The sequence below is a fragment of the Hirundo rustica genome, chromosome 27, assembly GCF_015227805.2.
Source record: "Hirundo rustica isolate bHirRus1 chromosome 27, bHirRus1.pri.v3, whole genome shotgun sequence".
Classification (NCBI taxonomy): Eukaryota; Metazoa; Chordata; class Aves; order Passeriformes; family Hirundinidae; genus Hirundo; species Hirundo rustica.
In genome coordinates, this window is record NC_053476.1 from 969,426 (window position 1) to 994,333 (window position 24,908).

The following is a 24,908-nucleotide window of genomic DNA, read 5'->3' on the forward strand; positions in this document are numbered from 1 at the left end:
ATCAGAGGGGAGGACACACAAAAAAAGATACAACTACAGACACCAGTAGAAAGAAACTCACTCTTGTGATCTGGACTCCCAAATTAGAAGGGTTTGCTTTCAATACATCAGCTGAAAATGTCACATCACAAAGAAAAAAAGAAAGTAAAAATATAACAAGAGTGGAAAAGAGGGGAAAAAAAAAAACAAAAAACCCCAAGCAAGCATTACTAGTGAGCTGTGGGGGAGTGTGCCAGCTATTCTACAGAGCAGGAGTGGAGCCAGTGGAGCCACGGGACCGAGACAGGGTCTGGAGCAGGGGGACACACACGGACACGCACGGACACAGCAATGATCCCACCTGGAACAGCAGAACTACTTTCACCAGGACAAGTAAAGGGCTCAAGGGTTTTGTGGTGTATGTTAAATGTTAAAGAGTAATTTTTTTCCCAAGAGGAAGGAAAAAAAAAAAAAATAGATGGACAGAGCAATGCTATCAGCTTTTTCATGCTGATTTCAAAAGTGTGTCTGAAATGCTCTGGGAAGTTACAGCCACCAACAGCTGACAGAACTATCCAATGGGGGCTGATGCCAAATCTCGAGATCACTCATCCATTTGGAAAAAAGTATGACCCAGCTATTTACACGAGACATGAACTGTGACCTTTTCCTCTCAAGAGGAAGGTGCCACGGTGCACTCAGAGCCCCCTGTGCCCCCAGGCACGGTCCTGATCAACCCCCAGGACACAGACTGGGCCCAGAGCTGTTGGGAATGATGCAGCTGCCCCCAGGCTCTCCTGCCTCCATTACATGGCAATTTGCAAGCCGACAGAATTAAACGCCCACTATTAAATGCTGACCTTTGTGTCTCTGCTCCCCAAACCTCCCACTCTCAACACTGAAAATTTAGAGGTGTGAAGCAAATGAACTACCTCAAAGCACTGTAACTCTGGAATATTCACCACAGCAACTCCCAGCTGCACAAAACCTGGACCCTTTAGGCTGACAAACCACTGGCCCTGGTGTCAAGAATGCTGAGAATTTGGTACTTCCAAAACTGGGGAAGAGTTGGTCTGGTTTCCAAAGGATCAAGAGATCTCAAGGCTGAGTTTCTTTTTGTCACACAGGAGTCAGGAGGAAAAAGAGTCTTGCTGGGGAAGTACAGGATAGAAAGGCTCACAAATGAACCACGCCAGCTCCTTGGAAATGTAAAATACGGAACAGAACACAGCTCAGCTTCTTAAGACTGACCTAAACCAACACATCTATTATCAGAAATGACTCCAGATGTGCAAGAGACCTGGCTGGACTGCATTATCTTTCCTAAATGCACCCTGGCAGAGGGAAAGGGGGGAAAACAGGAGCCCACACTGCTCATCTGAAAGAACAACCTACTGCAGGAATGAAAAATGCCCAGAACTTCACAAAATAACCTCTAACTCTCACCTCACTTATTGTTTCGAATATGTCACTGAATCCAGTGATTGATCCCCTCAAAGACTGGATGACCAATTCACTACAACCCTGCCCACCCACCCTGCTCCCCAGTCCTGACTGGGAAGGAGCAATCTGAAGCCTGAAGTACAACTGCAGTGGGTGAAGGGAGCACATGGAGCACTGAAATGCTGCTCACACACTTCCAGGTCTCAGCCTGTCCCGGAAATAATTTGATCTAAACAGATACTTAAGCTCAGCTTACACTAAAGAAATTTCCATCTAATCATGAGGAGAGTCTTTGTTATTCTAATCCCCCAAAAACCTCTAAATGACTTTTTTGACCACACCACTTGTGTGGGTGTGAGGGAGGCCGGAGGAGCACGGAACTGCCCCTTCACCAGCACCACGGACAAATTCCAACAAGGATTTAACAAAGCCGCTCAACCATCCTCAGGGAGCTTCTCTCCTCCACAAGGAATCCTGAGAACTCATACTTTTGGGGTGAATCCTCCCTTTTTAAGTCTTCCCATTGTGCTTAGCAAGACAATGATTTTTTCAACTATCAAACCCATATTAAAGCAAACACATGCTTCATGTGCTACTACAGGATTTCAAAATTAAGGGGCATTTTTTTCTCCACTGGCAGCATGTTTTCTGAGGAAGCAGCAGTTGATCTAATCAGCAACTTCCTTTCAAACTGCAGGATCATGGGGACCATAAAGCCAAGGAATATTCTGCTGGTTTATTACTTCAGCTGTAAGAAGGGCCCCACTGCAGTGACCAGCAGTGACACAAATCACCAGCACTCACATCAAACTTCTCCAGATTTCCACATGCTTTAGGCAGTAGTTCACTACCTCCAGCCTTCCTGGGGTTTATTAATAGCTGCCACCCCCCTCAGCTTCGGAACAAAGAATTGTATTTTAAGTTTCCAGTCTTGTTTCTAACAAAATTCCAAACTCGCCTCCACTTTTCCACAGGAGTGCAAATCGAGCTCCTAAAGAGCAGGTTTGGTATCACATCTGCAGCTACCGCTGGGCTGCAGCACAAAGAGGCCACAGTGCTGGATTATCTCCCAATCCCTGCACGGCTCAGGAGAGGCCAAACTGGCAAACACCACTAGTACCTTCCAATTCTCACAAATCAGCTTAAACCAGCTGCACTACAGCACTAATGAAAAGCTCCTGAGAGCCCACCCCAGGCACAGCAAAGTGGGGAAATCCAGGGAGTCAGGAACTGTTGCAACAGGAAAACCACTGGACCATCACAGGATGTCCTAAGTAGGAAGGAACCCCCAAGGATCATCCAGTCCAACCCCTGGCCCTGCAGAGGCACCCCTGCAGTCCCACCCTGTGCATCCCTGGAGCTCTGTCCAAAGGCTCCTGGAGCTCTGGTGCTCTCGGGACCATGGAAAAACTCAGCACCCCCCAGATTCTGCTGATGGTAGCAGGTAAGACTTCCCCAGCACCCAGCTGGGGCGCAGAGCTTTACAGGCTCAAGACCAGCAGTCAATGGATTTTGTTTAAGGGGACAAAGCCACACAGCATCACTGAACTGAGGCCCACTGAGAGACATTCTTTGCCTAAAAGTGCAGAGCAGAAAGAGCCCCTGTTATCCTCACAAGTCAAAAGCACTGTCACACTCTCAGCAGACCTGAAGATGTGAGACTTTCATGCCAGATCTCATATTGAGATGGGTCAGAGCAGATCCACCTCTGGGGCTCGAGGCAGGAGGCAGCTCCCATGACATCAGAGCACCCTCCTCCCTGGCCATTGTTCTCATATTCCTCTGCCAATCCACATTAAAATAAAATAATAATAATGTACTTTTCATTCTGTGCCAGCAGATTTCTGGCTTTCTGAACTTTTGATGTCTGCTCAATTCTTTGCCACAAAAGCTTCTGGGAGTGAACGACACCATTAAACACAAGCTCAAAGGATGGCAACCTTGATCATTTTATTGAAGTGAGAACACAAGCCTGGCTTACCTTTGGTCATCAATATTCTTTGCACACTTATAAGTGAAGTGAAAAGAACAGAGGGGAAATGGACTGCAAATTCTGTTTTATTTCATCTTAATTTCCTCCCTGGAAGGAATCAGTATTTTTCTTAGCTGGGTTAAGAAAAATATAGAATGGGTTGGGTTGGAAGAGACCTTAAAGCTCACCCAGTCCCACCCCCTGCCATGGCAGGGACACCTTCCACTGTCCCAGGCTGCTCCAAGCCCTGTCCAACCTGGCCTTGGACGCTGCCAGGGATCCAGGGGCAGCCACAGCTGCTCTGGGCACCCTGTGCCAGGGCCTTCCCCACCCTCACTGGGGAGGATTTCCTCATCATCTCTAATCCAAACCTACTCCCTTTTCAGGTAAATCCATTTCCCTTTGTTTTATCACTCCATGCCCTTGTCCAAAGTCCCTCTCCAATTCTCTTATAGCCCCTTTATTGTTAACTGGTGGGTTTTCTGAGGGCAAAGCATTTCTGGAGCAGAAGAACCTCCCATGTAACACCAAGTACCTCAGAGATTCCCTCCTCACTCTTCCCCATTCAGGCTGTGCTTGGAGGCCCAAGGTTTTGGAAATCCCAAGTTTCCCCAAAACACAAACTTCAGGCTTTGCATTCAGAGTATTCCCCAACCCCAGCAGCGACTGTCTTGGTAATTTTATTGTGCTTGAACAAATCCTTCCCCCTTGGCATGAGAAGCAAAGATGCAGTTAATTAGGGCACAAAGAGAACTGCACATCTATACTTTCAGTTCTGAGTTCCACCCTCTTTCTCAAAGAACTTCTTTATGGAATACACTCCCTTTGTCCTTTTACAAAGTGAATCTAGGCAGAATTAATCACCTACACCTCCAAAACACCACACACTTAGGGAAAAAACCAGCAACATAAAAGCCTGCATTTCAATGCTGGTTTGTGTTCTCCCAGGGAACCTGGCACAGGTTCACTCAGGAAACACGTTTGTTCTTCACAGGGAATGCAGAAGGGGAATGTTTTGATTCTGTTGGGTCAGTGACTCAGTCAACAGCTCGAGCCCTCAGCAGGCACACGAGCAGAACGAGGTGACAGTGGGAGATTCTCCAAGTTCTTGGACTGTTAAAAACCCCACACAGTAAAAGCTGACAGTAAATGCTACATAACTGACACACAAGGTCCACACAAGGTAAATCCAAGCATAACTTTTGCAGGCTGCTCCAGGCACTGGGCCCTGCACACACAGGTTTATTTGATAGGAACACACAGGCCAGGCTCGCACTCATCTTCATACAAATCTAACACCAGGTCATCACCTCAATGTCAAAACCCCAAACCAAATAAGGAGCCCTCACAAGTGTAATGCCTTAAGAACACATTCCCACTGAGTCCAGAGTGTTCTTGGACTGTGGGAGCTCCCAAGGATCAGGACATTGTGGATGTGCAAGAAAGCAGAACAAAACCTGCAGAATCAGACTGGTTTGGCTTAGAAAAGATCCTAAAGATTACCTTGCTCCAGCCCTGCCATGGGCAGGGACACCCTGCACTATCCCAGGTTGCCCCAAGTCCTGTCCAACCTAGCCCTGAACACTTCCAGGGATATACACGGGGTCCATCTTCACCACCCACGTTCCTTCTTAGCTGCAGAACTTTTCTTTCTACGCTTGCCACTTTCTGTCTTTTGATTATGGTTAATTATCACTCTGTTGACTGTCAGGGCTGGGCGCCATCAGGAGTGGGGGCCCTTCATAACCTACCAGGCCTTCGAGATCAAAATCTACAGCTAAAAACCCCACCATTAAAGACATCAGCAGCTGTACAAGAAATTATGAGATGCAGCCTTTTCCAGTTGCTCACTGAAGGGTGTGTGAGAGAACTGAGCTTATTGTCCCCCCTGCAGGGCCACCTGCACCCACTCCAGCTGCTTTCAGTCCCCTGAGAGGGACAGGCCACGTGCTGACCAGAGAGTGACTGGTCCTTAAAACAGCTGCACTTCTCTTCTCAAGTATCAGTCTAATTAAAACCAGCTCCAGAACAACACTGCACACCTCCAACACAACGGCTAAAACGTGCCAACGGTTTGGGAGAATAAACGCTAGGATCTTTGCCCAGGTAAGGAAATGCTGCCTTTTGGAGAGACTCGGTGTTGAGGTTGATTCAGATGCAGCCAAATGGTCTATGAAACCAGGACAGGCAGGAAATCAAGAGAATGAACCTCCCCTTTAGTTGTTTGGTGTAGACACAATTTTGGTGGGTCCAAAATTCATCCGGTTGGGATCAATACACTTACCTATCATCCCTGTTGGGCAATAATCCCGAGTTCCTTCCTGGAATACAAGACAGTGTCTTTATATCTCGGGAGTGGAAAGGGATCTGAGGATGGAACATCTATTTACAGGGACAGCCTAATGCTTGCTGAGCCACAGAGGGATAACCAAACACTTCAACGTCAGGGGAATGTGGAACTAAAAATACTTAAAAGCAAAAATGCTGTGGAAACTGAGCCAAGAAAAAGGCAAAAATGAGCTCTGTTGCCTCAAAAATTACCACTGAGACAACAAAAACTTGCAGATGATGTATGCCAAGCTGGGTTGCTGTAACTAAGATACTGTAATGGCCTTTCTTTCCAAGAAAGCCAACTGCTGGCCTACTTTTAGGAAAAGTTCATATTTTTCCTCAAAAACTTTAGGCTCACCTTTCTGCAACCTTGCCTTCTTGTCCAAAGAGACAAACTATAAAACATCAACATGCAACATATCAAAAGCTGTGCTTTTTTTTTTTTTTTTTTTTAAAAAAAACCTGTTTTAAAATTCAGACTGGACTGCTGGAGATGAGCGTCCCTGGAGCAGGAGGGAGCAGAGCAGTGAGATAATGTTACTTATGCAAATTCTGTCTCGGGGGTTTCCAGTTCACTCCCTGAATGCTGATCCAGTGGGGTCACACACATTTCAGCCCGACAAAGCTGGACAAGCAATTTTTTCCCTAAGCAAAGCATGATTGCTTCTTTGTTTAAATCCCTCTGTAACTAGAAATTAATGCTGGGTGATGCAGCCAGAGTTTGGAGGCTCATTTTCTCCAAAGCCTGCCCAAAGCAACTGCAATGAATGGAATTATCCAAGAACATAATTCCTCTCAGCATAATCAGCAGTACCAAGCAACCTCCAAATTCTTTCTCCTGATGAGATGACCCCACCCTGTGGGTGCACAAGACATTTTTCTTTCAGGTCACTCCTGCTGATGACTCTTTTTATTGCTTTCCACAGGTCGGTTTCCTCCTCCACAGCATCTCCAGCTGCTGGAAGAGCTCTGAGCCTGGCCAGGCTCACGTCAGTGCCCCAAAAGTCACCGAGGGTTGGAGCAGTTCATGGAATCCCACAGCAGCAGCACACCAAGAATGTGACACAAACAGGTTCTGCCACCTCCCAGCTAAATGCAGGTCATTGCACTCAGGTTTCAGCCAAACTGAACCTTCCAAGGAAGTTCTCTGCTCTCAGGTGTCACAACTGAGCTCAGCCAAAAACACCCCTTTGCCCAATAACCGAGGGAATAAATGACATTCTGCTCTTGATTTTACCAAACCACACTTCTTTACAGAGCCCAACAGCCCTGCCGTAAGAATTCCTGTCAAGACTCCCTTAGCCGAAAACAGATTCTCTGTCATATCCTACGCTTAATACACACACACAAATCATACTCTAAAGCCACATTCTTGTTTTTCAGCTGTTTTCACTGGCATTTTGCAGCTCTACAGCATATCCTCCTCGAGTTACCAGCATTCTGATGTTTGTGTCGTTAGAATTTATCACTAGGAACATCAAACTCCTCCTCTGAGCCCTTCCAGCCCTGGAGGAGCCCAACACTGCTACCTGCTGTGCAGTTACATCTCATTTAGCAGTTCAAATGGTCAAACAGATCAGGCTAACACAAGAACTTCCATTACTTACTGTGCAGCATGAAGACACTACAGCACATCCCTACCCTGGGAAAAAAGCCAGCTCCACAGAGACTCTGAACCCATCTTCTCCTGAGAATTACAGAATTTGGGAAGTGCTCCTTTCTTAGGATTCATTTGACACAGCCCATTATTTCCTAGTCTGTTTTCAGTAACTCCACAGAACACAGACTCAGGTAGTAAAGCGCTCACATGTGGGCAGTGATCACTCCCCAGAGCTGTACTAATGCTAAAAGCAAGCTGGGAGCCATCCACCTCCACGTACTCTCCTCAGTTTAACACCAGCACATTCCTGCCCGTAGGTCTTTCAGAACTGGGGCTCCTTGATGCCAACCATGCAGTGGGGCTTGGGCTTCTTTTGTTGATTTGTGCTCTTAAATGAATGATGGGCATAAAAGTCTTACCAAGCGACATAAAACATCTATTCCTGGAGCAGTAAGGAAAACAGAGACACCAGGGAAACTCCAAGTATTAACCACAAACAAGACCACCACAATGAAGATCAAACTGATGAACTGTGCTGTCTACAATTGGTTACCTGCTTGTGAGCGTGGTCGTAAGAGTTGATGTGGTTGTCAAACTCTTGGTGCTTCTGATACTGCTTGTCACAGAGTTCACAGTAGAAGTTTGCTCTGAGGTCTTCCAAAGCCTTGGCAATGGCCTTTTCTTTATCAACGTAATCCTGAAAAAAATAACAAAAAAATGCTTCTGTTAAGTGTCCTGTAGAACGGGCTGGAAGATGATGGGTTAGTCCTTTAAGGAAAAATAGTGCTTAATAAAAACTTAGTGTACATTGATTATATTTATTACAGAATGACTGAGGCTGGAAAACACCTCCAAGATCACTGGGTCCAACCTGTGCCTGATCTGTGCCCCAGCCCAGAGCACTGAGTGCCACCTCCAGGCCTTCCTTGGGCACCTCCAGGGATGGGCACTCCAAACCTCCCTGGGCAGCCCCTACCAGTGCCTGAGCCCCCTTTCCATGGTGAAATTCCTGCTGGTGTCCACCCTGAGCCTCCCCTGGCCCAGGCTGAGGCCGTTCCCTCTCCTCCTGTCTCTGTTCCTGGGAGCAGAGCCCGACCCCCCCGGCTGTCCCCTCCTGTCAGGAGCTGTGCAGAGACACAAGGGCCCACTGAGCTCCTTTTCTCCAGGCTCAGCCCCTTCCCAGCTCCCTCAGCCTCTCCTGGGGCTCCACTGCCTTTCCCAGCTCCCTCAGCCCCTCCTGGGGCTCCAGCCCATCCCCAGCTCCATTCCCATCTCTGGGCACACTCCAGCCCCTCAGTGTCCTTCTTGTCATGAGGTGCCCAGAACTGGGCACAGCACCCAGCAGTGCCAGCTCAGGGGACAGTCACTGCCCTGCTCCTGCTGCCACCCCACCTGGGACAGCCCAGGCACCACTGGCCTCTTGCCCACCTTGGCACACCTGGGCTCGCGTCCAGCTGCTGCTGACCAGCACCTCCAGGTCCTGCCCAGTTTTCCAGTCACTTTGCCCCCACCTGGAACATCCCATGGGGTTGCTGTGACCCAAATGTGGGTCCCAGCACTTGGCCTTACTGAACCCAGCTTACTAAGCTGAGCAGCCTTTGCAAATTCCAAGGTGGGATTCCAGAACTTCACAATGCTACGGACCTTGGCTCCATTTGTTACCCAGAATCACAGAATATTCTGTGTTGGAAGGAACCCACATGGACTTAACATCTCCTGGTCATAGCAGAAGTACCACTAAAAGGAGACTGCTTAAAACAAGGCCTGCAGTGCTGATGGGGGAAGGCAGCTCTGCCTCATGGGAGCCTCCTGGATCATCTGTGCTCCAAGGAGAAGTTCAAAGCCTCGAGCTAACCCAGAGACGCACTGGCATCAAACCTAGGAGGATCCCTGCCTTTGGAACAGAACCTTACAGCTCTAAAACTGACACTGCTCCATTTTGAGTGCTATAAGGACTTGATCTTGGTTTGGCTGCCTGAATTCAGGCAGGAGGAACATGCTGCAGCTGGGAATTACCCTTCAGAGCCTGCTGAGCCCAATCCACTCCAGTGAAATATTCCCAGGAGCAGAACTGTCCCTCAAGCTGGGCTCAGCACAGGGCCCACAGGCAGTGGGCAGAGGCAGGGGAGGGAGACAGCCTTGGAGTGCTGAGAGGGTCTTTTCCCTTCTACAACTGAACATTTGCACACGTGGAAAACCAAACCTGCAGGCAGAGATGAGGTGTCTCATCTGGCAACAGCCACATCCTTCCCTCTTTTGCTATAAGTTTTGAATAGGCACTGAGCTCTGGGACTGGGGAAATCCCAGTCTGCATCAGCTGGAAATCCAGGTGTGGAGGGAGCCTGTGCTGTCCCCAGGGCTGCTGCACATCTGGAGGGCTCCAAGACCCACCTGATGTTGGGACACAGGAACCTCAGGGCCAAGCAGCTGTACCCTCTTGCCAGGCTGTATCAATTACAGCCCCACCAGCAGAATTAATAAAACATCACCACTGCTCACGAGCTCTCTGGGGGAGGTTTACCCTGAGGAGGTGGAAGCTTTTACTCAAAATCAGCTACAAATGCTGCGTCACAAAGCTCACTGTACTCACTGCAGCACCCCCTATATAACCATTGACCATAGGCATTTCAACCAGAATAAAGAGAAATTGAATAAGAAAATAGCCTAACATTAGAGAAAAAGCACTTAAGGATCTTTTTTTCCACCTTTAATACAAACTTCCTATGGGAAGCTTCCTTCCTCAGCAAGAGGAGGCAGCAAACACTTAAGACAGGAAACTTCAAAAGGTTTCTCCTTTGAATTTCAGATCTTGTTTAAGGCAATATGGTTTATCTCCTAGTTACCACATCAAAATGGCATTAAAATAACATTACCAAGCAGGTTTTATGATAGAAAATTTATATAGAAAATTCCAACACCCCAGGAGAGCAAATATATATCAAAAAAACTTTAGTGTTCATGTTTGGGATTGTTTTCAACTTAAAACACTGTTCACTTCTACATAAAAAAGGAAGCAACTTCCTGCTTCCATCTGTTACCAGATGACCTTGTTAAGAAGAAGAAAATATTAAAAAAAAAAAATCAACAAATCTGGAGTTTTGAGCCTGAAGCAGGTCCCCAGGAAGACAAGAAAGGAAAACAGAGCAGCGTGAGCTCCACAGAACACGGACGTTTAAAGCTCCTCTGAATCCCAGACAAGCTTCCTGTGCCATGTGTAGGTTTTTTTGAGCAAGCATCCTGTGGCTAAACAATGAAACCCAGCCATTTGAGTGATCAGAATCATACAAAAGAAGGGAATTAAAAACCATTTCTTGGCTGCAGAGTTATCTGAAATTCCTCTGAGGCTCCCTGAATGGCTGATCAGGATGCACCGCCATCAGCAGTTACATAATGGACTCCTGTGGAGCAGCAAAAAGTAACGGCTGCAGAGATTTTTCACAGATTAATACCAAAATGCAAGGGGCTAAGGATGAACTGAGCTAATAAAAACCCACTGGAGCTGGGAGAGACTGCTACTACTCCAGAGCTCCTGAGAAAAACCCATGCTGGATGAGGGCAGGAAAAGAAAAGTGTCTCAGAGCAACACAGGTTGGGCTGTGTTTGGAAACATAATTGTAAACCCCAAGAACTCCAGGTTCACAAAATGGTTTTGCTTGGGAGGGACCTTAAAGCTTCCCCAGCCCCACTCCCTACCATGGGCAGGGACACCTCCCACGAGAGCAGGTTGCTCCAAGCCCCATCCAACCTTCCCAGGGATGGGGAGCCCACAGCCCCTCGGGGTACCCAAACACCTGCAGTTCACGTACCAACCGAGTCAAGGCCTCAAGGAAAAAAAAATAAAAAGAGGAGAGGAGGCTATAAATTTTCATAGCTGAACAAACTGCCTGAAGAATTAACTGTTCAGCTGGGGAAATGGAATTTTAGATTTGCTGAGGTTATGTTTAATTTTAATGGCATTGAAACTACTTTCCCATTATTTCTCAAATAATTAAAATTTATGCAAGACTGACACTTCATTTGGAGGTCTTGGGCTCTTCCTCAACCCTGGTACTCCCCGGATCTCCAGACAATTGAACAAGCAGGCTTTCCTAAGAGCTGATGGACTGCAGGGGCTGGGAAGCGGACGAGTGGATTAAAGGATGAGCAGAGAGCACGTCTCCACAGAGAACCCAGTCACAGCTAATCCAAGAATGCTCCTGCACGTCACGCTCAGTCCCAGCACCACAGCTCATTTTTATCAGCCCTTGGCTTACAAAATAACCCCGCAGGTTTTGGAAATCCCGTAGAAATACAGAATTTGTCCTTTTTCATAATGCTGCCTGAACAATTCTTCCAAAGAGCTCCAGCCCATCCATTTCTCCAAGCTGGAGCCATGTCCTGCCTGTCCAAAGCAAGCAGGATTTATGCAGTAACATCCTAATGTACTGCTCACTCCTCACTCAGTCCAACACAGGAGCTCCTGCCCTCCCAGCTGGTAACTGCCCCTCTACCACCTGCAGGTTTTGTCCTGACACAGCAGGCCCACTCGAAAAATCTGGCAGCCCCTGGTGTAGGGAAGGAAATGCACTGCTCAGCCCAGGACTGTTCCTTCCAGAACAGAGAAAGCCCCGCTGCTGTCCGGGGACTCTTCAGCAGCTAAACAACCAGGAAGGCTGATGCCAGGAAGTGAATAACCAGTGTGTTAAATCATCTCCAGAATGACCAAACCCAAGAGCAGTGAATTTCTACCACCATCACTGCGGCAGAACAAGGAGAACTCTGCCCCATTAGAAGAGATCTTTTCCCAAGCAGCCCACGGACACTGTGACGTTGATGCCCCTCTCTCTGTACCTTGTACTTCTGCCTCAGCTCCTCGGTGTCTTCCTTCTCCACCTCCAGCACTCGCCTCCGCTCCGTGGCATCCTCGGCGTAGTCAAGCTGTTTGAAAAAAAAGAGAGGAGATGCAATTTGGCCCATAAACACACTGCACCATCAAATCAACCAGAAAGCACAACTTAACAACTTTAACTGAAACAGAATCTATGCAAGTTGTACTTTGCTCTCCCTGTTTTGTCACCCCAAGTGGAAAATGGGTCATTAATCCCCCTGATGTGGAGGGCCCTGGGAGGCCCACGGCAGCTTTGGGGAGGGGAGATCTCAAAGCCCAGGGATTTTGGGGAGCATCCAGATCCCAGAACTCAGGCTCACAGGGATAAACAGAGGATGCATTTTGCAGACAAATGCTCTCTTACTGCGCTGATTTAAAAGCAAGTTGTTCTTTACCCTGGATGCACAAACTCTCACTTTTCCATGTCTTTCCCACCCACTCCCCAGAAGCCCCGCAGGGGTGAGGGGAGCTCACCTCCATCTCCATCCGGCCCATGCCCATGACATCATACTTGACGACAATAGGGATGGGATCCGTCCTCCCTGGAAGAGGAACACACAGAGAAGGGTCAGCAGCAGCCCAGCACCACAGCTCACTGTACACATTGGGTTTGGGTGGTTAGAGATCTTGCCTTGGAGTGCAGAGACCAGAAAGCTACAGTGAACCAAACACGAGCCATTCTCACAGCTTACAGCCAACCCTGTGCCCAGCTCCCAGCGGCACCCAGGATGATAAATGCATTTTCTGAACATTAACTGCTCATGTAAAAGCTTCTCGTGGTTAATGTTCCCCCATGACAAGCCCTGGGGCAGGGCTGATAACAGGACTTGAGCCTTCTCCTCAAGGTTTCCACATCAGGCTCCTCATCTCCCCATAGGAATGAAGAAGCTGCTAATCACATTTCACTGTTGCAGCTCACAAGTAATCGATGAGAACTTCCCTGTAAAGGATGTGGAAGCCTCCCTCCCACCAGCTTTTGCCCTCCCCAGGAGCAAGGAATGCTGAGGAGATGGATGGCACAAAGGCCAAACTTCCCCCACCCCAACCACCCAGCCTAGGCCAGGGGTCGGTCCCTGCTCCCCCAGCCCTGGAGCGATGCTCTGGCCCCGCTGTGTCACCTGTAAGCTGTGAAAAGGACTGGTTGCGAAGAAAATTGACTTTGAACTAATCAAACTATGCTGGAGATTTATTTTTTTTTTTTAAACATATCTTTAATCCACTCATAACCAGCCAAACAAAGCAAAATGGGGCAGACAAGCACTTTACTACCACAGCTTTTTTTTTTTTTTTTTTTTTAATTATTATGATTTTGATTTTTACATCACAACTGGCACTGGTGGTTGTGATGTAACCCACTGACAAAGTACTTACCTTCTCCAGTGCAAACCTTGAGTGAAAAAACAGAATGTTTACTTCCCTTATTATTGCTCGTTTGGTGTAAACAACTCTTTTGTTATACACACATACACAGGTATTATACCTTTGGGCTAAAAGATCAACAGCTTGGAGTCATGCCGAAATATTTCACTGCCATCCACACGTGCAAAAGGTTAAAGCCTTTAAAACTGCCTCAGAAAACCTGGATAGGTGTGAATTCTTTGCCAGCATCAGCCATAATTCCTGCCAAAACCACAGCCCCAGAGGGGCTTTGAACCTTAAACTACAGACATGTGGTTTTACTCAGAAATAAATCCATTTAATTAATTGCTTTACAGTTTCGTTGATATGCCTGGGAATTTGACAGGCAGGTATCCAGAAGGTCCAAAAGCAGTGATCACATTAACCTGAAATGCTTTGGATATTTAAGGCTCATCTTTGACAAGGTTTCTCTTATGCCCAATGGTATAATACAGTAAGCAGTGACTGCAATTTTTAGCAAAAGGACCAAATTAAAGACAGGTTATAAAAATGACTTCCTAGGTGCAATATCACTTTCATAACGTCTCAGCCAGGGATTTACTGGTAAGCGGTGAAACCAAATGGAATGGCTGGCACCAAGTGCCAACAAATTTTCATTCAAAATTTTTTCAAGCTTTTTTCTTTTTGTTTTGGTTTGGTTTTGGGTATTTTTGTTTCATTTTTGTTTCATTTCTCCAGCAATTGAGATCTTTTGATGCAGCCTCATTGCCCTGGTAAACCCCTGTATACAAACAATGTATCAGTACTTTTGCCTTCTAAGGCAGTCAAAGTTTTTTGGGTTGGTTCTTTTTAATTCAAAATCTATTTGGAAATTGCAGTAGCAAGTGCTAGTGCCCATCGTGTTGGGGGGGGGAGGGAAATCAAGTTTGGACAGTATTAAAAATTTATGTTTAAACTGATTTTGGCAGTTCTAACACAAACAGAAACATCCCTTCTTAGCAATACCCTTTAATGAACAAGGATCAGACAAGTGTGCATAAAGAAAGGAAAGGAAAGGAAAATGAAAGACCAAGCAGAAGGATGATGGCTACAACAGAGAAAGTAAGCCTAACATTGGTGCACTGATGACAAAAGGAGTAATTCAGTCTGAAAATAAAAAATTACCACTGCTAAGTTTACCATCACCACAACAAGTCCAGGATCATAACGCTGTAAAAAAGAAACACCATTTGTTAGGCAGAAACCATTAGGGGCAGAAAATAGGCCGTTTGGCAGGGAGGATGGGTTAAAAAAATAACAGGAGGCTTCTTGCTCACCCCTCCACCCCACGACCGTGCTCTGCCTTGCAGAACCAGGGAGCCACTGGAGCAGCTCTGGCTCCTGCTGGGTCTTGGGAGAGCTCCAGGTGACAGCCCCCCTCCGAGGAGGCACTGAGGAACAGGTAAGCAGGCAATTTAAAAAGGAAACAAATCAGGATCTCAAGGAAGCAACAAATACTCTGGGCCAAAAGCAGCTCTGCTTACAGCTAAGAGGAGAATATCCCATGCGAAAAGTGATGCCTTTGTTCTAAACTGAACCATCAATTATTTCATTACAGATAGAACCTCATGTGTGACATCCAAGTGACAACTGACGTGTCCAGGCGCGTAACACAGCTATGGCAGCAGTGCCACCCCCATAAGGATCCCCTCAGAGCCAGCTGGGGCAGCAGGACGTGCTGCTGGGCACTGGGTTGGCCCCGCTCCGTGTCCAAGGAAAGCCACGACAGTGAAGGGACAGGGCCAGGGCCAGTGAAGGGACAGGGACAGGGCCACCCCTCACCCGCTGGCTGCCAGGTGGGACATGAGGAGCAGCCAAAGGGGGAAATGGGACTCTCCAAGTCATTACTTCTCCTTTGAGGGAACTTCCTCGAGGGAAGTTTATCCTACTGCTGGCCGTGACAACGGGATCTTTCCCAGCAGGTAAATGAGCCTCCCAGGTCTGGGGTCCCGGCTGAGCCTTTCCTGTACACCAGCATGCTTTGAAGGGAATGTAAGCTTCCAAGGCCTGGAATTCCCACACTTCCTGCCACTCAGCAGGGCTGCAAGCAGTGCCACATGGACAGCTAATTCCCAGGGTAAATCCTGCTGTGTCCTTGTCCCAGCCCCCTGCATCCCACAACATTTATTTTCTTTTTGAGGCAGGTCACAAACTCCTTCACAGGCTGGTGACTGCACAGACCCCAAAGCGAGAGCAAAACACTTCCACACACAGAAAATCTCGTGGAGAGGATAGAGCAGGCACCTCCAGCAGGATGGAAAAAATAAACAGCTCACACAAGAGTCACACCTTAGAAAACCCAATCTCCAAGTAAATTAGGTTAGTAATGATTTCCCGGACTCAGAAATGAAATGAGATTCCCAAACTGATCGGCTGTACTTGTTTTGCTTTCCTCTCCCCGAGAAATGGGAAAACCTTTCTCCCAGCTTGTGAAAAATTGCTCAGACCCAAACAAACCCTGACAGGCACCCCTTCCCAGAGCCCTGCAGTGGCTGGGGGAAGGGAGCACGTGGGCAGGCAGGCTTCTCCAGATTCCCTCCTTTTGAACTGCATAAAGTTATTGAATATGAGCAAACACTCCCCCCGCCCTCCCCCAGTGCTATAAATTAATAAATCTTGGGGAAATCCATCCTAAGGCTTCAGGGCTTTGGTATCAGACACAGGTCACGGTGCACATGGAGGACTGTGGGTTCAGGGCCATGCTCTGGCTCTGGACACGGCGTGGATGCTGCTCTGCTCTCTGGAATGGGAATATCCCAGCTGGAGCTGCCATCTGAGCCTGCCTGGAAACACCAACGTTGTCAACACCAGCCCATTTTATCCTGTTTCTAACAAGCCAAAACAGAAAACAGTTTTCATCAGATTTGCAAATTCAGAGGAACTCCTCCCTCCAAAAACAGCATCGTGGCAACAAAATCCCAGAATAGTCTGGGTTGGGAGGGAACTTAAAAACCAGTTCCTCCACGGAACTGGGACACCTTCCACTAACCCTGGTTGCTCCAAGCCCCCGTTATTTGGACGCTTCCAGGGATGGGGCAGCCACAGCTGCTCCAAGCACCCTGTGCCAGGGCCCCACCACTCTCACAGGGAAAAGTGTTTCCTCGCAATATCTAATGTAAATTGATCCCTTTTTTAATTTATAACATCCACTCCTTGTCCTAGCCCAACTGGTAAATTTCTCTGTTAAAGAGACATTCAGATATAACAGAATGAAAAAAAAAAAAAGTACCCCAAAAATTCTACGTTAACATAATTCAATCCAATCTCTTTCAGTGTGTCCCTTATGCACAGTGTGTAAGCACCACAAAAGTAACACAACCATAATCCTACTTGTTTTGTTGACATCTTCATAGAAGATTCCCCCCATAGAAATTCCCCCTGGTAGAAGCTTTGTAGGATCCAGTCCTAGAGGACTGATTGATATCACACTTGTCACTGGAGGAGAATTTCATAAACTCAGCATCTCCAGAGGACACAGACAACAGCATCTGATCTTGTTGGACACAGAGGATTTCTCCTTATTTGTTATTATCTTTATGCTGCAACTGAAACGCACAGTAAGACCCAACCCTCCAGGGGCTTTTAGCTGCTCCTGGAAAGGGACTCTCACTCAGCTGTGTGCAGTGCAGCATGAGCACAGCACTGGGCTGCTCTGGTGGATATCAGGGTTGGTTTGTTCAGTCAGTACAAATCCCACTGCAGGCTCTGGAAGGGAAACAGGTGCCTGGGGTCAGCAACCAGCACCTGCAGGAACAGATCCACAGGGACAGAGCTCACCTTCAGCTGCACTGTTTGGGAAGATGGAGATAGGGAGGAGTCCCTGTGCTCATGAATGAGTTGCATTTTCAAAGACGAGGACTTTGCAACACTCAGCACTCCTGGGATTGTTTCAATACAGCATGGCAGGGCTGGGGTCTGCTTCCAGGGAACAAGGGACAGGACAAGAGGGAACAGCCTCAAATTGTGCCAGGGAAAGTTTAGGTTGGATACTGGGGAAATTTCTTCATGGGAGAGGTTTTCCAGCCCAGGGCAGTGGTGGAGTCCCCATCCCTGGAGGGATTTAAAAGCTGTGTAGATGTGGCACCTGGGGCAGGGGTTAGTGGTGGCCTTGGCAGCACTGGGCTACCTAAGAGTCTATGAGAAACCAAGAGCTGTCCTGTTGAAAATTCAGACTCCTCAATGATTACATCAAAAGGAGAAAAGGGAGAAAATCCACTCGTTTTCACTGGTGCAGAAGCCTGGGGTGCTCCTCACTAGCTAAAAATGACACCACGATATCAAACTCATTCCAACTGCTGCAAGAAGCAAATGAACAAACAAGGGCAAGCTTTAATCTCGGTCCCCTTTGGGAATTAGATTTGTGAGCTCATCCTGTTTATGTCAGATTTCTGGAAGGGGTCAAAACAATCAAGAGATTCAAACAAAGTTCCAGAGAGGAGAAAGTGTTTTTCAACAACACGGAAACTGCCCTGTGAATTTAATCCTTACTAAGCAGGGGAGAAATGACAAGAGAAAGTCAAGTTGTAAACACCCCAATCACATGGAAAACTTCCAATGGGAGCTCAAAACTTCACAGACACACAAAACCAAGGGTGCAGAAAGCCGAGCTGAGGCTTGACATTGAGGCACCAAGCTGAGTGAGCTCCCTGGACTTCTGCAGGGGAAGGAACATTGCAGAGTCTGGGTCAAAAAAACTCCCTACCCCAAATGCTGAGCAATGGATTAAAGAGCAACACAGAAGGTGTTGGAGCAAGAACACAATTCCTGGTTGATGTAGGACAGGAGTTCAAGGTAAGAGCTGCTATCTGTGTTCATCTTGGTAGGTGGACAGGGCTCAAGGGTCTGGTCTGACTCAGGGCTGCACTGAGGAACGAGGCAGGCTGTGCATGGCCACGGCCGCTCCCTTCCCCACACTCCACTCTCCCAATTTATTAAAACTGCTCTTCCATTGCACCAGCACAAAGGGCCACAAGGCCTCATCCCAAGCCAGGTGAAGATTTCACTGCCTACACCTACCCAAGCAACACAAACTCACCACCCGTAATCAAGGGAAGGATCTTGCACCTCCAAAAGCAAACGAAGGGGCAGCTGCTTCCCCCCACAGGACACTGAGCAAGCCTCCCGCTCAGTCTGTGATTTTCTGGGTTTTAACACACCAGTGAAGATGAGTATGATGACAGCAGCCACAGCAGCCAGGTTTCTCAAGCTAAGTTCACATGAAAGCATCACTCTTAAAACTACTGGCGTGATTTGTGTTGCTAACAAAAGTATGGAAATGTTCCTCCATGCCAGGATTGAGGTTCCTGTGAGGACATGCGAAGACAGAAGAAGAGAAGAGAGTAATCACAGCTATTTCTTGGGTAAGAATCAACCAAACCAACCCATACCTAATGAATAAAGGCACTGTTAAGCATTTTTATCTGCCTCGCCTATGTTTTCCTGTATTTATTACAAAGCTCTGAAACCCAGAAAGAAATCTGATACCCCTCAGTCCCTCAGATGCTCATTGTTCAATGTTCACAGGCCTGACACATCCACCGTCTGCCTCCACAAGATCACAGGAGCCAACAAATGGAAAACACATTAATATCTGAGCTGAAGCCATTTGGCGAGCGGGTGACAGCACCAGGATTCAAGACCTTGGAATTCAAACCCAGAGCTCATTTCTCCAAGCTGCAGCTGCCAAGTGATCACATTTGTGACTGATCTCAGTTGCTCGAGTGGTCAAAGCTCCCCGCAGCTGAGGAACATCCAGCAAAGGCAGCGCCCTCAGCCACCTGGCACCGCCTTGGCACAGGGACTCGGATCCGGCTCCATCCCACAGCCAGGGATCACCCCAGGGCTGCCAGGAGAGGATATTTCCTGCCTGAGCTGCGGGATCATGGCTTCACCTGCAGCTCTGAGCAGCTTCCAGCACTTGTCAGACGCTTCTGCTCCTCCACCCTGCTCAGCCCTTGGACCAAGAGGGAATGTTTTCCTTTTTCTGAACAGATTTGGGGAGGAATGTGCCAAAGAAGAACTACACCAAAGTGATGCTGAGGGGGGAAATGCTGACTATATTTATCCTCACAGAATCTGCAAGTCAGAGCACAATTCCACTTGTGCTTTTTCTTTTAATTGAAAACAATGCTACAAAAATACAGCTTAATGGAGGAAATGGATTTTAGAGTTTGCTAACAAATTAGCTATACCTGACTTTGCTACCTAGCTGGATGTACTCACGAAAGGATAAATAAACCCAAAGCACTTTTTATTAAAAGTGTTGCTCCCTGTATCACCAGGATGATTTATATGATCAGTGTGGGGCACACCTTGGTCAACAGGAACAGCACTGCCGTGACAGTCTGTGCAGGTTTATTGCTTTCAGCCTGGGTGGAAGGGAACAAGGATGCAGGAAGGGATCCCAGCTCCTCATGGCACTGCCAAGAGCTCCTGAGACACAGGCACAGCCCTGCCCTCTCCTCACAGCGTTACATCAGCAGAGCTGCTCCCCAGGGAGATGGAAGCAGCCCTTCCAGAACAGTTACACTGAAATTATGCCAAAACTTGGCTAAAAACACAAGCAAACATGAAGGAAGTTATTACTAAATAGGCAGAGGAAGCAGGGGACAGAAGGCATTTCTTCAGGACCAAAGGCTACAGAGCAAGTTCCGGCCACTGCAGGGACCTGCCCCAAAAGGGACATCCCTGCCCTAAACAGAACAACCTGCATCTTCTATTTCCTGAGTACTGGAGATAATCCAAGTCCCAGTACAGACCAGCAGCCAGCCACCTTCCTTGAAACCCCTTTTGGTTTCACTCTGAGCATTTCATGCCAATAGCCAAGCACTGAATGAGCTGCCTCAGCCCTTGAGGAGCAAACACAGGAGCTACACTGAGCCCCACCTTACCTGAGCTGCTCGAGTCACAACTGAGACACTGAGGAGCAGCTCTGCCATGACAAATCCTGAGATTTCTGTTGCCATAGCAAAGTACTACATTGGGATACACCTCTCAGAGATACTACAAAAGATCAAGATAATCTTGGTCTTGGGAATGTTGTGGGAGTGTGCAGTAAATCAATGCCTTTAAACGTATCAAATTAATCATTCAGGACACAGTTTGTGGTTTAAGGGAACTTGTAACTGCTTCTACACAGGTGGTGGGGCTGTTTTTAAAGGGTGGAGGCTGTAATCAGGCAAGAATGTTTACAAAAGAGAACTCTAGAGAGGCAAATCTGTGTTGAATACTTACAGTTGTTACCCAGACTGGCTAAGGATGAGCTGGACCTGTCCACCAGAGCTGGTCAATCCTTCCTCACAGTCCCCTCTCTGGGGGGGAGTTAGGCCAGTAAACATCAAACGTTCCTCCTGCCCTCTCCAAACCTTCCCAGCAGAGCTGCCCACCCTCCTCAGGCCCTGCTATGACCCAGGAAGCAGCAGGATAACTAGTTTACCCTGGTCTAATTAAATGATTTTAAACTACTGGTTTTAGTCTTGCAGATGTACCTCCAGAGTACTATTAATTCATATTAAACACACAAGTCCAAAAGAAAAAAAAAAAAAAATCCAGAAGTTTTCAATGCAATTATTTTTTTTTTTCAAACAAGACTTGTTAAAAAAAATTGACAGTGAAAAGGCAAAGAGCTTATAAAAATATTTTCAAATGTACAATCCAAATTATCCCACTTCTGCACGTCAGTCTCCTGGCTTTTCATAACACTACTTTAACTTGATGGGAAATACTCATTCCAAGAGAAATCATTAGAGTGTGGTTGAATTCAGATTTCCCTCAGCCCTCTCATTCCCCTCCTGACTTACGTAACTCCTGATTTATTCACAATCCTTGGGCTCATTTAGCACAGGGCTTCACACGAAGGTCATGCAATGCTTTTAGCCAATCTTTTGCTAGTTTCATTTTTTTCAGGAGACTACAAAATTCTGGATTATCAACTACAGGCGTTCCCCCAAAGATCAAAATCACCATTTTCTCACTTGTCAGAGTCCAACCATCACATATCTCTATGGAAAAGTGGCTCCCTAAGCCATATTTTCCAAATTTAAAAAAAAAAGATCCCTGTCAACCCCCTCTCCTGCTTTTTCATATTCACCGGCTGTTAGCAAGCTGAAGCACCATTTCCAAATATAACACAAGTTGTTTGTGAGGAAAAATGATGAAAAACATCAGGGAAAGAGATGAGCTGAAGGATGAGTCTGCTGAATTCCTTATGAGTATGTGTGAACCAGGATTCCAGCACTGGCATGGTCAGAATCGACAGCACTGTCCCTGATGCTCCACTCAGCACAAACGCCAAATTCAGTGAAAGATGCAGATTTTTCAGCCAGAACACAGCTGGTGACAGCCACTCAGGCCATGGGCTCTGTGCTTCTCTACCCAAGGGCTCAGCTCTTCTCAGTAACATGATTTACACCACAAGGCAGCTGCCCCAAGGGGTACAAAATGCCTCCACCTCTGGAATTTTCCTGAGAATGAGCCACCCTGTACCAGCAGATTTTTACCACCAGCTATTGGCAAGTGCAGATTTTAGGCTGTTGCAGGTCAAGGGACAGCTCAGCACTCTCACCACGGGATTCCATCCCCCAGTGGGTAGTCAGGATGAAGGAACCCATCACAGGGTCAAGTCCTGCAGTGTGAGGTTCTTGCTGAACACCACCATGAAACTACAAGAAACATTTTTGCCTGGCAGATGTAACACAGCATTACTTTGGGATTCAACAGAACAAAAGAGGGAGCCCCAGCTCAGATGAACAGCTAGAATTAAAAGCAACATCACAAAACTCAGCACACTGAACTCATCCACTTCCTTTTAAGCTGAAGTGCACAGAAAGTAGCTGAATGCGGTATCAGTTCTGTACATGCAACCCAACATTTCTGAGAGTTTGATATAAGGATCTTCTGCAGGAGGTCAGACACCACAGCCACAGCTCAGGGCTGCTTGAAGGGGTTCTGCTTCTGCTGCATCTCCTCATCATAGGTGTGTAAGATTTTAGGCTCGAGCAGGGTCAAGCAAGAAGAGTTTAACAGGAACACACCTACATCTCTTTAGATGTCCTAGTCTTTCCTGAACAACGGAGTGCAGAAGAGGGGAAGAACTTCTGTCCTGCTCCTCTCTTCTCATTGCAAATCAAATGACTTCACTCTTCAAACTCCTAGAATAAGATTAAACTTGGATGCAGATGCTTCCTTCCTGACATTTTATATTTGGATTTTTGGGCCAATCTAAGATTCATGCAGAAAGGTCACTGGATAATGCATTAAACACTCCCAACACAATCATCACCAATGCCACAGGCAACAGGCACAGGCTCTGTCCCCTGAGAACTGAGAAGAGAAAAGGTGGAGCAGCAGCAGCCTCCCTTCCACACCCTCTGCCTGCCCAGACCTCTGGAGAAGTTGGCTGGCAGGTGGACTGCCTAAAGGGCTGAAATTCCTGCAAGTGTTCCAAAGCCTACATTAGGAAGGCTTCAGCACTGAACTGGGTTAAACTGGGTGGGTTATTTTCTCTCCTGTGTTCCTGGGACCATGCAGGAGGCACAGGAAAACCCTCAGAGCCCACACCCACAATTTGCCTGTAACTTCCACACAGTCCCAATCAGCAGAGCTCCAGTGACATGTGAGAGATGCAGAACAGCTCCAGCACAGCGAGAGGCACAGTGGGAACATCTAAATCTGGACAAGCTTAAAGTGCAAATTCCTGCTCAGCCCATGAGACATGGTGACATCACTGCCCCCTGCCCAAGTCCCACAGTCCATGTTCACTCCATCACATCTGAGCCTGCAGGGCCCTTGGGCTGTGCCTTGGGATCCACCCAGGGCTGGGACAAGGCTTTTCCTTCTTTCAAGTCTCTGTGTTTCCATACTGGTGACACCCAGAGCAATAGAGGGCATTCAAAAGAGAGACCACACGAAGTTCCATCCCGTGATGCACACCCCACATGCCAAAGGAAAGGCCTAGAGGTGACAGCTACAACCCCACCTGAGGTCTTGCCCAGCAGGGACATGAGAGGACTGGAGAGCACCATGCATCACCCAGAGAACTCCAATGAAACCATGTTAGAGGAAGCCAGAAGCATTAACCAGCAAGGCAGTCCTGCCTGAGAAGTCAGAGAGCTTTAGTCCGAGATTAGTAAGCATTCCCAGAGTTTGGAGAACTTGTTACCTCTGCACAGTCCTCCACAGCACAGATAACCCCATCTCTAACACGCTCACTCATGGAAGATGCATTCCACAAGCTCCCAGGTCTTCAGACTACGGACATGGGAACATGAGTGAGTTATCGAGGGGCTCAGGGCACACCTGAGCTTCAAACCCTCCCACAGGTTTCTACCGAAATGGGGTTTAGCGTCACAGGAAGAATTTCAGTTCAAGACAGCAAGGTCTGGTGTGTGCTGGTTAAACCAGCACTTTGGTGTCCCAGTGAGATTTGCTAATCCCTGATAAACTGCTGGGAACAGGTGTAAGTCCAACCTGTGACAGTCCTGTGGAGAAACCAGGAGCGAGCCTCTCCCATCCAGAGAACGTCTGCCACCACCTTCCATCTTCAGTGGGCTTTCTAAAGGCTTCTGACCCCGGTGAGCACTGACACATCATGGGAACCACCTCCGATCTTTAATTCTTTTAACACCAAAACATCAGCGCAGTTGGAAGCTGCACCGCTCCCTGTCAGTGTGGAAAGTGAATTTTCCTCCCTCCACATTGACTCTCACACGTCCACCACACACAGAGCTCTAACCTGTACCAACAAGTGAGGCAGCAGCCTCCACTTGCAAACTGCCAAATACGAAACTCAACAGTGCATTCGTTTGGATATATTAACAATGGAAAGAAAATCTAGTCTAGGAACAAAAAGCAGAAATAACTTTGTTAAAGACCGAGGCTGGAGTTGAAGGTTTCAGACACAAGGGACTGGACTTACCCTGCAGTGACTTTCCCAATCCCTGGCCCAGCTTCCACCCATGTTTCTGGAGTAAGCGGTGTCCAATATTATCCTGACAGACAGAACAGAGAAAACAAACCAAAAATATTCCAATAATATATTCTTCCCTTCCCGCTGACATTTAAACATGTGATGAGCAAGAGATTTTTCTACATATATATGCATGCAAAAAAATGCTACTGAAAAGGCAATATATGCCCAAGAAAGGGAAGACAAATGTCAAAAATTGCTGGCTAGAATTTTTCCAGGGGGATGGGTATTGGGGACGGCCACTTTCTGATGGTGTGCTGGGCAACTTTTGTGCATCACGTTTAAAAGAAATTAAAAAATAATAAAAATAAAAGCAATGTGGGAGGAAATAAAGTGTACCAATAAAAATTGA

At 47.3% G+C, this 24,908-nt stretch overlaps 1 protein-coding gene across 10 annotated transcripts in view; it reads right to left on the bottom strand.

Moving 5' to 3' along the window:
• Positions 1-24,908, bottom strand: part of GPATCH8 (G-patch domain containing 8) — a 55,692-nt gene that overhangs the window by 7,825 nt on the left and 22,959 nt on the right. For 5 of the 10 annotated variants that reach the window (XM_040087492.2, XM_040087495.2, XM_040087497.2 and 2 more), the window contains 6 exons: positions 24,506-24,578; positions 12,667-12,734; positions 12,156-12,242; positions 7,879-8,022; positions 5,679-5,715; positions 62-111 (listed from right to left, as the gene is read on the bottom strand). In XM_040087492.2, coding sequence (XP_039943426.1) covers positions 62-111; positions 5,679-5,715; positions 7,879-8,022; positions 12,156-12,242; positions 12,667-12,734; positions 24,506-24,578 — 459 coding nt within the window. Of the gene's footprint in view, positions 1-61; positions 112-5,678; positions 5,716-7,878; positions 8,023-12,155; positions 12,243-12,666; positions 12,735-14,715; positions 14,761-14,867; positions 14,982-24,505; positions 24,579-24,908 lie in introns of all 10 variants that reach the window. The other 5 variants (XM_040087499.2, XM_040087500.2, XM_040087498.2 and 2 more) reach the window with 3 other exon arrangements.